The sequence below is a fragment of the Beta vulgaris genome, chromosome 7 (assembly GCF_026745355.1).
Source record: "Beta vulgaris subsp. vulgaris cultivar EL10 chromosome 7, EL10.2, whole genome shotgun sequence".
NCBI lineage: Eukaryota > Viridiplantae > Streptophyta > Magnoliopsida > Caryophyllales > Amaranthaceae > Beta > Beta vulgaris.
The window spans coordinates 6,730,331-6,743,670 of NC_079208.1; the positions used below are offsets into that span (position 1 = coordinate 6,730,331).

At 37.0% G+C, this 13,340-nt stretch overlaps 1 protein-coding gene across 4 annotated transcripts in view; it reads right to left on the reverse strand.

Annotated features, from left to right (window-relative positions):
* Positions 1-13,340, reverse strand: part of LOC104898514 (amino acid transporter AVT1C) — a 79,190-nt gene that overhangs the window by 58,570 nt on the left and 7,280 nt on the right. For all 4 annotated transcript variants that reach the window (XM_057396137.1, XM_057396138.1, XM_057396139.1 and 1 more), the window contains exons 2-3: positions 5,353-5,399; positions 2,542-2,719 (exon numbers count right to left, since the gene is read on the reverse strand). In XM_057396137.1, the coding sequence (XP_057252120.1) occupies positions 2,542-2,711 (170 nt within the window). In that variant the 5' untranslated portion in view covers positions 2,712-2,719; positions 5,353-5,399. The remainder of the gene's footprint in view (positions 1-2,541; positions 2,720-5,352; positions 5,400-13,340) is intronic.

Here is a 13,340-nt window from a genome sequence, read left to right on the forward strand (position 1 = left end):
CGAAAAAAGATATCTTGCACTTGTCTCATGGGAGGTTGTAATCCTCCCAAAACTACTAGGGAGCTTGAATTGTGGTAATCTTCTTCACAAAAATATTGTTCTCCTCTTCAAGTGGATTTGGAGATACTTAAATGAACCGAATGCTCTTTGGCATAAAGTGATTCATGATAAATACAACTACCTGAGCCATCTCTTTCCCAACGAACTGGGCCCTCCTTCGAAAAGTGTGTCATGGAAAAGAATTTGCACAAGTATCCTAAAAAACCCGGTAACAAATAGTGCTCTGAAGCATAAAATCAAGCGTATTGCGGGAAGTGGGCAAAATATTGTATTTTGGCTCGAAATATGGCTGGGAGACTCAGCCCTAAAGCATCAATTCCCCGCCTCTTCTCGATATCTTCAAACCCATGGATTCAATTGCATCTCTTGGTTATTGGATTGGGCCATCTTGGCTCTGGAATTTCACATGGAATAAGGCCTTCGGGCCTCGTGATATTGTGGAATGGACTAATCTCCAAGCTCTCTTATAAAATATTTGCTTATCCTCACTAAATGATGACTCTTTTGCTTGGATTCCTGTCAAAGATGGAGCTTACACAATTAAATCACTCTCGCTGGAACTTGCCAAGTCCTCACAAATCTCTTAAGCGCTTGTTTACAATTGGAAGCGTATTTGGCGTGGGATAATTCCACCAAGAATCGAGGTATTTACATGGCTTTCATTGCTGGGGTAAATCTATACCAGAGTAAAACTAATGAAATTAAATATCATCCCACCGAATGAATCTATATGCGTCCTTTGCAACGCATCACCCGAATACTCGGACCATCTGCTGCTACATTGCCCTTTTTAATGCCAACTATGGGGATGGTGGTTAAACTTGTAAGGACTGTGTTGGGTATTTCCAAGCCGTTTGATTGATGCTTTTGATCAATGGTCAGTCTATGGCAAGAACCAGTTCTTCAAGAAGGTTTAGGGTGCCATTTTTTCTATCATCATATGGACAATCTGGAAGAAAAGGAATGCGCGAATATTTAGAGGCATCTCATGTCCCGTCACTAAACTTCAAGACCTGATTTTAATCCGCCTCTGTTGGCGGATCTCTGGTTTGGGGACTCCCTTTCCTTACTCACTTGATGATGTTTTCAACCAAGTATGTTTATCCTATGAAAGCAATCAGTTCGGATAATGTATGGGCACCCCCTCCCTCGGACTCTTTGAAGTGGAACGTGGATGCCTCAGTGATCCAATCTCAATTAAAGTCGGCTATAGGTGTACTTCGCAACTGTCGAGGAGAGTTTTTGTGTGTATTCTCTAGCCCTCTCCCATCAATGGAGATGAACTCATTTGAGATTTTCGCAATCTTGAGGGCTATTCAAATTTCAATGGCTTTTGGTCGCTTCAAGCATTGCCATATGATCATCGAATCTGACTCCATGAATGATGTAATGGTGCAATGAAGATAAAGGAGGGCCTTGGAACCTCAATTTCCAACTAAACTATATCTGTAATGCAAAAAGTAAGTGGATGAATATTGATATTCTCCACAAAGGAAGATGCACAAATGTTGTGGCAAACACTTTACCCAAGCAAGGACTAAACCGCAATGATAAATTTCTAGCTTGGCTTTGACAAGAGGATGGAGTGGTGGTTGCAATACCCTTTTTTTTTGCTTTGGTCTGTAAATTTCATTCAATTGTTACTTTTGACTGTTATGATGTAATTACTTTGGACACAATTTGGGACGCTGCTATGCTCCTCCTTAATATATATTTGCAAAAATTATTTTAAAAAAAAGTCTACGCGAAAATGCTAGAAATTTGAAAAAATGCTGAAACACTGATGGGAAACGAGTAACAAATAAAACACAATAACGGGAAGAAATATAAAGTACGAAAATATCTAAAAACAACACACAAGGATTTTACGTAGAAACCCTCTTAAACTAGGGAAAAACCACGATCCCAATCTCCAGGGACAGAACTTCACTATATTATTTTTAGGAGTACAAAGGTATCACTGTAACTACAGTATTAGAAATATGTGTTTAGGATAAAGTTCTACTTAGTAACCTCCACAATAGTACTACTACTAAGTAAACCTAAACACCCTCCCACTTATATTGTGTTTGCCTCACACCAATTACTCCCTCTCACTCTTTGTGTTTGTGTATTCTACTATTCTGATCTTCACACTCTAATACACTCACACTCTTCTATTTTCTTCGCTACACCTCTGCTTCTCATGACAAGGCTATATTTATATGCCGAAAGCTTGGCCTCCAAGTTTATGCCCACCAATGACATAAATGCTTATGGCACAAAAGTCAACAAAACTCCTTGGAGCCCAAGGCTACACCACGTCACTTCCTTCATTTTCCCCTTTTTGTTTTTTTTCCTTTTTTTTTCTTTTTCAACTTAATACAATAATAATAATTAATAATAATACTAATAATTAATGATTTGGGGAGATTAACCTAACAAACACTACTCTTCATCCTCATTAGTATCAACTACCAAGGAGAGAAAGCTAAGAATTACCTATAGCTTTGAGGCCAAGCATTACTATATGCATTAGGTGTGCTCCCCTGACGCATTACCATGGATGAATGTGAAGAATCTGAATCATCTTCATCTCTGTTCCACTTCTCTTCATCCTCATCCTCACTTTCGGTATAATTAAAACTTTCATTTGACACCGAATTCTTCATCCTTCCCTCTTTATTCCAGCACCACCAAAATCAAACAAACTCATTCCAACATTCAAAAAGGTCTTCTCAGAAAATAAACATATTTATCCAAGATTCATAATACAAAAGTACTCCCTCCGTTATATTTAATTGCTATATTGTATTTTACACAAGAATTCTGATAGAGTATAAATCTATTCTTGGGACTCTAACCATTAGCTTAAGCTTTTGGTTGAGTTGGTCCTTTGACATGGTATCAAGAGCCAGCGTGACAAAAAGGTCACGGGTTCGAATCTCATCCACCCCTTATTTCTAAGTGGAATATTTAGCGCCAGGTATGAGGGAGGCTTGTGCTGCATCCACACTTCAAGCCCAAAGGGGCTCTTGCGTGAGGGAGCGTGATAGAGTATAAATCTATTTTTGGGACTCTAACCATTAGCTTAACCTTTTGGTTGAGTTGGTTCTTTGACAAATTCATATAATGTTACTTTTGAATGGTACTTTTTAACCCATTTAATATAAGATAAAGTAAAAAAAAAAGCGAAAAATAGTACTTTTTGGTTGAAAAACAGAAAATATATATATATATATATATATATATATATATATATATATATATATATATATATATATATATATATAATACTTCCTCTACTTTTATTTATTTGCTACATTCTTGTTTACACAAGAATTTAGGAGATGCTACTTTCATTTTTTTTTTTGATGTACTTTTTGACCCCTTTAACATTAAATAAGGTGGGGAAAAAAGAAAAAAAAATAGTACTTTTTGGTGGAAAAAGAGGGGAAACAAATATAATACCAGGCCCGGCCCAATACCGGTACAACCGGTTCTGTGGAACAGGGCCTCACAAAATTTGGGGCCCAATTTCAGTTGACAGATGGAGGGGAAAAAAAAAAAAAAGAAAGTATAACTGCTGCATCACACTATTACCCGCAAGTTTCAAGAATCTCCCCATCTTCTTCTCCATATTTCTCTCTCCTCTTCAATCTTCATAAATCAAAATCCCCAAAATCTCGTGAAATCATTCAACTTCCCTCAAAAAATTATCTCATTTCCATAATTTTAGCCAAAAATATCTGAATTTCATTACTCTTTCCCTCAAGAACACCACCAAAAATGGAATTTTTAACGGGAAGAATTCTTTTGTGCTATTTATTTGCGAATTGCGATTCATATTCAAATCCACTCAACTCATATCCAAGAATTCAATTTCTTTTATCCTCCAATTCTCCAAAAAAAAAAAAAATTTCGAACTTTGATTTACAAAATTTGTGGGCTAATTTATTGTGGAAGTCGAAGAACAAAGTTGGGAACTTTGGGAACTTGATTGTGGGAGTCCGAAGGTGAAACATCAGGAATCTGTATCAAAGTCTTCGGTTTTAAGGTAAATTCACTTTTTTTTATGCCATTTTTTGATTTTTTTAGTAGAGATTTATAGCAATTCTGACACTTTATAATTTACTTCTTATAATTTTAATTTTTTGCAATTCTGCCTATTTGATGGAATGACAGTACCTATTTGCGATTTTCGATTTCATGTTTGCTTTGTTTGCAATTCTGGGTATTCGAGTTTTCTGTAATTTTTTTGTAATTTTTGCAACTGTTCTTATCTTATATAGATTAGAGAATGAACAAAGGCAACTAATTGTGTAGACTAAATATCTAAGCATTTCGCCAATTATTCAATTAAAGCACCACATATATACGATATACGATCAAATTATAGAGGGAGAACTAATTTCAACCACAATAATTATATTCACTTAGTAATTAGTATTATCAATTTGACAATTTACAGTAATGCTGTCACATTATACCACTGTCTCTACTAATTAATTGATTATTGTTGTTTTTATCATCAAAAGTAGAAGTTCTCAAGTTCATCATTGTTGTTTAAAGCAATATAATCACAAAACAGATTAATGAACTAATTTAGTTATTGCATATAGAATTATGTTGACTATTCCTGTTATTGTTGCATCTGCAGAAAGAAGTATTTCAAAGTTGAAATTGTTGAAGTCCTATATGCGCTCTACAATGTCACAAGAAAGACTTAATGGACTAGCCTTGATAGCAATAGAGAACGATATTTTGGAAAAAGTTGATTATGAAGATTTGGTGGACGATTTTGCTTCAAAGAATGCTAGAAGGATGGCTTTGTTTAAATAAAGATTCTAATAGATTTTTTTTAGTTTTGGTTTATTTACCAAACTGTAAGGAACGATTTATGATAAATAATAATAATAAAAAATTTATAATTTCTTCTTTATAATTTTTTTGAAGGGCCCCATTTTAATGAATAACACAGGGCCTCCATATTCCATGAGACGGCCCTGTATAATACTATTACTTTTTGGTGGGTCAAGTCTCCTAATAAAAAAAGTTGAAACAATGTAGCAAATAAAAAAAGCAACCCTTTTTGAAAAATGTAGCAAATAAATAAAAGCGGAGGGAGTATTATTACTTTTTCGTGGGCCATCCAAATAAGAAAAGTTTAAACAATGTAACAATTAAAAAAACATTCAATTAAGGAAAATATAGCAATTAAAATAAAGGAAGGAGTATATGCGAAAAACCATTCAAATCATCGTATCATAAATGCTATAGAAATATTATCATCCTACAGAATAATTTGCGTACCTCAGCCAAAATTTAAACAGCAAAACCTCAAATCTTTCAAATTACAGCTGCAGAACCAAAAAAAAATCACACCCATCAAAAATCAAATGCAAAATATTGGGTAAAATTGATAACTACCATAGTTGAACTACGCACCCAATATCAAATAAAACTCATACGATAGCAGCTTTAATAGCTACTATTAAATTGTAACTTGTTAATAGAAACAAGAATGATAAAAGAAAAAAAAAAAAAACAGAAGAATAAGAGTTCTAGAGAGAGAGTTGATAGATTAAGGTGTTGGAAATAAAGCCCTAAAGTTATGTACCTTTAAAGAGTATTTTGTTTTCATGAAATTCTTAAGTCCCATATTAAAACAATTAAGCTCATTGTCTTGTTTATTTATCATTATACTCCTCAAATTCCTGTTTGGTAATATGCTAGAAGGAATGGCAAACCACGGACACATGTATGAGGGGCTCAGGCTTATGGCGAGCGCAGCGCGGTAGGTTTTTTTTTTTTTTTTTTATGAAACGAGAAATTTAGGGTCAGTTCGTTATCGTTTTTTGTTTTCAGTTTTCAGTTTTTTTTTTTTAAACTAAAAACCAAAACCTGGAAACCGAAAAAAGTGATTTTAACTTTTCAATTGTCAGTTTTCAAAATCATCATGCTCCCAATAAATTTGACTAATTTTTTATTCATTATAGGACATATATCATATGACTTTGAAAATCAAAAAACCAAAAAACACAAAACCACAGTAATACCGAACAGACCCTTAATAATTGCTTTTAGGATATTTTATTTTGTGGGATTCTCAAAATCAAATGAGAAATATACACACAAATATTTGTGTAATTATACATACCATATAATTATGTACAATTTAGAAACGTCTTCTTAGTCAGGAAACAACATTTTTAGTTCATAACTTAAGGCGTACCCAATACAAAAATCATGTATCCACCATTGCATTCAATAGCTTCTTCTAGTATTTAATATATTAACTTGTCAAAAAAAGTATGTAATATATTAACTTGTAAAAAAAAAAGTATATAATATATTAATAAAGAAAAAAAAAGGGATGGAACAATAGGTAGAAGTAGTATGAGCGAGGTGATGATCCAATAGGGTCCTTCTACTTACCTACGGGTCCTCAGTGGGGGCCCAAAAAAAGGAAGTAGAATGGTACTCCAAATATATGGAACGTACATATACTCTTTTCTTCTTACAAGTAAATAAAGCCCGTTGAATACAGTGGTCCCTTTTCCTAAATTTTCTTATTTATTGGAATTATATTAAGTGAATAAAACTTAGGAAAATAAAGGGAATAGTACACGTAAATTGTCATTTTTTTGGCTCCCACTGGAGATTCCAGAGTAAGATAAAAGGTCATGACAGACCGACACCTCTCGCAGGTTAACTTGGTCTGGGTTTGCCGACAACACTTTGAGATTGGGGGATGGTAAAGGGAAACCCTCTCCCAAAGTGCCCCTATTAAGGGTCGAACCCCAGACCTTTAGGTTTGAAGGTTATTTCCTTACCACTAGGTCAAGCTTAGCTTGGTAAAATTGTCATATATGTGTCGAAGTGTATAGAACGTACTTTTACTAGTATACTTCCTCTATTTTTTTAGTTGTACCATTTGACATTTGGGTTATTCACTAACCAATTTTGACAAACTTTCTCTAATCATTATATAAAAAAAAACATTATCAAGTGTGATCTTGTTAAATTAGTTTCACTATGATTATTACAAATATCAACTTTTTTATAAGTTTTATTAATAAGTAAATATTAATGTTCAAAGAAATAGGTTAGAGTATTTTTTTTTTGTTTTTTTTTTGACATCGATAAAATAGGTTAGAGTACGTGAAAAGCAAATGATACCAAAAATAAAATAAAAAAGCAAGTACTAGGAAGGAATCCCTAATGTCGTAAACTCATAACATAATTTCGTGCGATTTTGGCTAAGGAGTCAATTTTTACCCCTTATTGGGTCTTGTTATAACGGACGTGAGAGAGAAACAAACTATGAATGCAAAACAATAAAAACAGACAACAGATTTACGTGGTTCACCAATTTGGCTACATCCACGGCAGAGAGAGGGAGAATATTTTATTATGTGAGAAGAACAGATTACAGAGAGAATAGAGAGAATTTCGTAGTCTAAAACCCTAGAATATAAATAGTGTATTTATATTCCCGTCAGAAAACGCGTTTCCACGTTTATCGGGCAGCCGCCCGATCGGGTCGGGCGATAGTTCTTTCCTTCCCCATCTTCGTTGCGCGCCCGGTCGGGCGAAGTCGCCCGAGTCGTTGTTCGGTGACTCGCCCGATCGGGCGAACTCCTTTCACTCCTATTCTTCAGCGCATTGCGGGCCCGATCGGGCGGTACCCCAAAACTCCCTTTTGACGCATTTCTTCGAACACCTTCGATGCACAATGATTCAAGGCATATTTCTACAAATCTCCACCTTGACTTGAATCCTCTCACAATAACCAGAAAACCAGATGCATTGATCACAATGCCCAGAATCTCCCAAACACCAGATTTGTCCCAAAAGACAACCAGACCAGATTAGTCCCTAAGGACCCCAGAATTGCCCAAGGAGGGAAATTAACAATCACGAACATTGAGTAAGTCCAAACAATGTTGAAACTTACTCTGCGGAACCGGCTTGGTGAACATATCAGCAGGATTATCAGCAGTTCCTACCTTTTTCACCTTAATCCTAGTCTCACTCCTTAGGAAATGGTATCTCACATCAATATGTTTAGTCCTCTCATGATGGACTTGATCCTTAGCTAAACATATTGCACTCAGACTGTCACAGTAAACAGTAGCCGATCATGATGAACCAAGATCACTAACTAGTCCCTTTAGCAATATTTCCTCTTTAGCAGCTGCTGTCAATGCCATGTACTCTGCTTCAGTAGTAGACAAAGTAACTGTAGCCTGCAAAGTTGCCTTCCAACTAACGACAGAACCACCAAGAGTAAATACATAACCAGTCATTGACCTCCTAATGTCAACATCTCCAGCATAATCAGAATCCGAATAACCAGTGACTAAACATGGGTATCATTCCCATAAATGAGACCAACATCAGAAGTACCTCTTAGGTACCTGAAAAATCCTCTTGACTGCCTGCCAATGCTCCTTACCAGGATCACCCATGAACCTACTAACACACTGACTGCATGTGCAAGATCCGGCCTAGTGCAAACCATAGCGTACATCAAACTCCCTACTGCACTAGCATAAGGAACCCGACTCATGTACTCCTTCTCCTCAGCAGTTTTGGGTGCAAAAGCCACAGACAAATGATTATTTGAAGCACTTGGAGTGTCTATAGGCTTTGCAGTTGTCATGCCAAACCTTGAAGAATCTTCTGAATATAACCTTTCTGTGACAAGAAAAGTTTCTTCTGACTTCTTTCCCTATAGATCTCCATCCCCAAAATCTTCTTTGCAGCACCCAAATCTTTATCTCAAACTCAGCACTGAGAAGACCCTTCAACCTCTGAATATCAGACTTAGCCTTAGCAGCTATAAGCATATCATCTACATACAGAACCAGATATATGAAAGAACCATCACTCAGCTTGTTATGGTACACACAACAATCATACTCACTTCTGTTGTAGCCCAACTCAATCATGTAGCTGTCAAACCGCTTATACCACTGCCTAGGAGACTGCTTTAGCCATACAAGGACTTCTTCAATCTGCAAACATAGTCTTCTTTTCCCGGAACTTGGAACCCATCTGGTTGTGTCATATAAATCTCTTCTTCCAACTCCCCATGTAGGAAAGCTGTTTTCACATCTAGTTGCTCAAGTTCAAGATCCTGATGTGCAACCATTGCTAGTAGCACCCTGATGGAAGTATGTCTGACTACAGGTGAGAAAATCTCATTATAATCTACCCCTTCCCTTTGTGTGAACCCTCTTGCAACAACCCGAGTTTATACTTAACCCCTCAGTAGGTGAAGACCCTTCTTTCTTCTTGAAGACCCATTTGCATGTCACAATCTTCCTCTCCTTAGGACGTTTGACTAACTCCCAAGTCTGATTTTTATCGAGAGACTCCATCTCATCTCCCATTGCAGCAAGCCATAAAGTAGACTCACTTCCAGAAACAGCTTCTTTGTAGGTGGATGGCTCATGATTTTCAACCTCCACCTCCTCAGCAACCTGAAGTGCATAGGCCACCATATCTTCAAAACCATACCTCTTTGGAGGCCCCACACCAACTCTTCTAGCTCTATCAAGTGCTATGCTTGGTTGATGAATTTAGTGCTAAGCTAGATGGCTCTTCTTCATGTTGATCTTCTCCACCTTGGTGCTGTGATTCACTCTCAGCCTGAGTGACTTGCAGCTCCACCTGTTTATCAACATCTCCACTGACAGACACCACAGTAGACTTCACAGGAGGTTAAGCATGGAATTTTCATCAAATATTACATTCCTACTAAGTATGACACGATTTTCAGAAGGTGACCATACTCTATAGCCCTTAACCCACTCCCAAAACCACAAATCACCCTTCTTAGCTCTAGGTTCTAATTTTCCCTCATTTACATGATAATAACAGTAGAACCAAAAATTCTCAACAAAGAGTAATCTGCAGGCTTACCAGACCACACCTCATAAGGTGTCTTGCAGTCAATACCTGTATGGGGTCCCCGATTGATCAGATAGCAAGCTGTATTACAGCTTCTGCCCAAAACCTCCTAGCCATCCCAGCATTTGAGAGCATGCACCTTGCTCTCTCCAGAAGTGTCTGATTCATGCGTTCTGCAACTCCATTCTGTTGTGGCGTGTTTCTAACAGTATGATGGCGAGCAATCCCTTCATTTTTGCAGAACTCATCGAACTCAGACCAACAGAACTCCAGACCATTATCAGTTCGAGCCTTTTGACTTCCTTTCAACTTGATTTTCCACTAAAACCTTCCACTGTTTGAAATTCTTGAAGCATCACTTTTATGCTTCATCATAATCACCCAAGTCATTCTTGAATAATCATCAATCAAGACACAAAATACCTGTGACCTCCAATAGATGCAACTCGGGAAGGTCCCCAACAATCAGAGTGAATATAATCAAGAGTACCTTTAGTTGTATGAACCGCCTTTGGAAACTTGCTGCGATGAAGCTTCCCAAACACACAGTGTTCACAAAACTCTAGGCTCTGCACCTTGTGCCCACATAGAAGATCCCTTTTTGACAGAATTTGCATCCCTCTTTCACCCATGTGCCCAAGTCTCATATGCCACAACTTGGTCAACTCCTCCTTGTGAATCTCAGATGATGCAACAGCAGCAGAACTGTCATAGTAGACCCCTGAAGAATATATAAGGTACCAACTTTAATACCTTTCAGAACCACCTTTGAACCCTTGTAGACACTCATAGCTCCACCTTCACCTTGAAAACTGAACCCTTGCTATCTAGAAGACTCAAAGATATCAGATTCTTTGTCATTAATGGAACATGCCTAACTTCGTTCAAGGTACAAATGTACCATCATGAGTCCTCACCCTTATAGAGCCTATCCAACTACTTTGCAGGCAGCACTGTTGCCATAGAAACATTGCCTCCATCTATCTGCTTGTAAGTTAGAACCACTCCCTGCATGGACTAATATGATACGATGCCCCAGAATCAAGAACCCACACATCCCTACAATGTGACTGGCTATTAACTACTAGGGCCAGATCTTCCTCAGAATCACCTCCAGTTTCTGCCAAAGCAGCAGAACCTTCACTTTTATCCTGCTGTTTCTTTTTCTTAGGACATTCATTCTTCCAATGCCCCTTCTCCTTACAGTAATTACAGATATCAGTAGTTTTAGGACCCTTGGATTCGAATTTTTAAAGTTCGTTTTCTTTTTACCAGATTTCTTTTGTCCCTTCCCTCCAGTAACTACTAATCCAGATGCCTGATTTCTTACTAGACCCAGAAGCCTGGTGACGGACTTCTCTAGTATGCAGAGCAGATCTTACTTCTTCTAACGACAGACTATCTTTACAACAATAAAGAATCCACAAAATTCTCATATGACATAGGCAAAGATACCAACAATATTAAAGCAGCATCCTCATAATCTACTTTAACATCAATATTTCGCAGATCTAGTAAGATGGTAATTAATTTATCTAATGATCTCTTAGAGACGTACCTTCCTGCATACGCAGGCTGAACAGACGTTGCTTCAAAAGCAACTTGTTGGTTAGAGATTTGTCATGTACAAGCTCTCTAACTGCAACCACAGACCAGCAGCAGTGTCCTGCTCCGCAACTTCAGTAATTATGTCGTCAGACAGACACAACATAATTGTTGAATGCGCTTTCTCCTCCAGAATTTCCATCTCAGCGGTAACTGAATTCGTTGCTTCAGTAAAGCCCGCATCTTGATTTGCCCACAACCCTTGTTGCTTTAGTAAAGCCCGCATCTTGATTTGCCAGAGACTAAAACTATTCCTCCCAGTAAATTTATCAATTTTGACATTCATCCCAGACATCTTTTTCACACAGATCGATCACCAAAGCTCTTGATACCAATTTGTTATAACGGACGTGAGAGAGAAACAAATTATGAATGCAAAACAATAAAAACAGACAACAGATTTACGTGGTTCACCAATTTGGCTACATCCACGGCAGAGAGAGGGAGAATATTTTATTATGTGAGAAGAACAGATTACAGAGAGAATAGAGAGAATTTCGTAGTCTAAAACCCTAGAATATAAATAGTGTATTTATATTCCCGTCAGAAAACGCATTTCCGCGTTTACCGGGCTGCCGCCCGATCGGGCGGTAATTCTTTCCTTCCCCAGCTTCGTTGCGCGCCCGGTCGGGCGAAGTCGCCTGAGTCGTTGTTCGGTGACTCGCCCGATCTGGCGAACCAGCCCGATGGCATCGGGCGAACTCCTTTCACTCCTATTCTTCAGCGCGTTGCGGGCCCGATCGGGCGGTACCCCGAAACTCCCTTTTGACGCATTTCTTCGAACACCTTCGATGCACAATGATCCAAGGCATATTTCTACAGGTCTTTACAGTTTGGCTTTATACAAACTTATATTGATACTCCATCCTCATATTTTAGTTCCTACATTTCTTCTAAGTTTATTTTTCAAAATATTACATCTTAATTTATTCCTTTTTGGTTAAGGTTTATTTTCTTTTTACATTACTTTATGAAGATTGATACATATGTTCATGGGATAAGCTACCTAAATGAACTAAAAATTATAATATTATTAATATTGTTGAGTTGGATTATACTAATTAATAATGTCTATCTATAGTGGACAATGATCTATTGGATAAATACTAAGTTTTTTTTGCCTATCTTACGTACTCTTTTCTTGGACCCGTATACACTCTCAAAAAATTGGATTGTCCCTACTCCCTCCTACTGAAATAAATAAAAAAAGGATTCTCTTTTATACACCCTCTCTTTTTTACCTTGGCTTTTATTCTAAGTAAAATTTTTAGAAGACGAAGGGACTATTTTCACCCACTGAACCCTATATTAGGCCCATAGAAAACCATTATTGGATTAAACTTGTGACACCAACCGATTGAGAACCTTCTCCCAATAGATAGGAGGCATATATGATCACAAGCCTTCCTTCAAATATACTAACTCTCTTTCAAATTAATCTACACACTTTACTTTGAGGGAGAACCAAGTAGAAAGTGTAAAAGTAGAGATAAATTTAAAAGGTGAAGAGAGAAACTAAAACGTGGGTTAAAATATTAAAAAATGGATGACATGGGTGGAAAAAAAGTAGAAACTAGATGTGACATGTTGCAGAAATAGAAAAACAATAGTGTGTTTAATAAAAAATTACAGGCCAAAAAGAAAAATGTGTAGATTAAAAAATCGAAGATAGTATAAAATAATATATCCGCTGAACTATAATATTTTTCAACAAGTTAATAAAATTCCTTTGTAAAATTAATCTTAACAAATAGTTACAGAGCAAGGTCATTTCA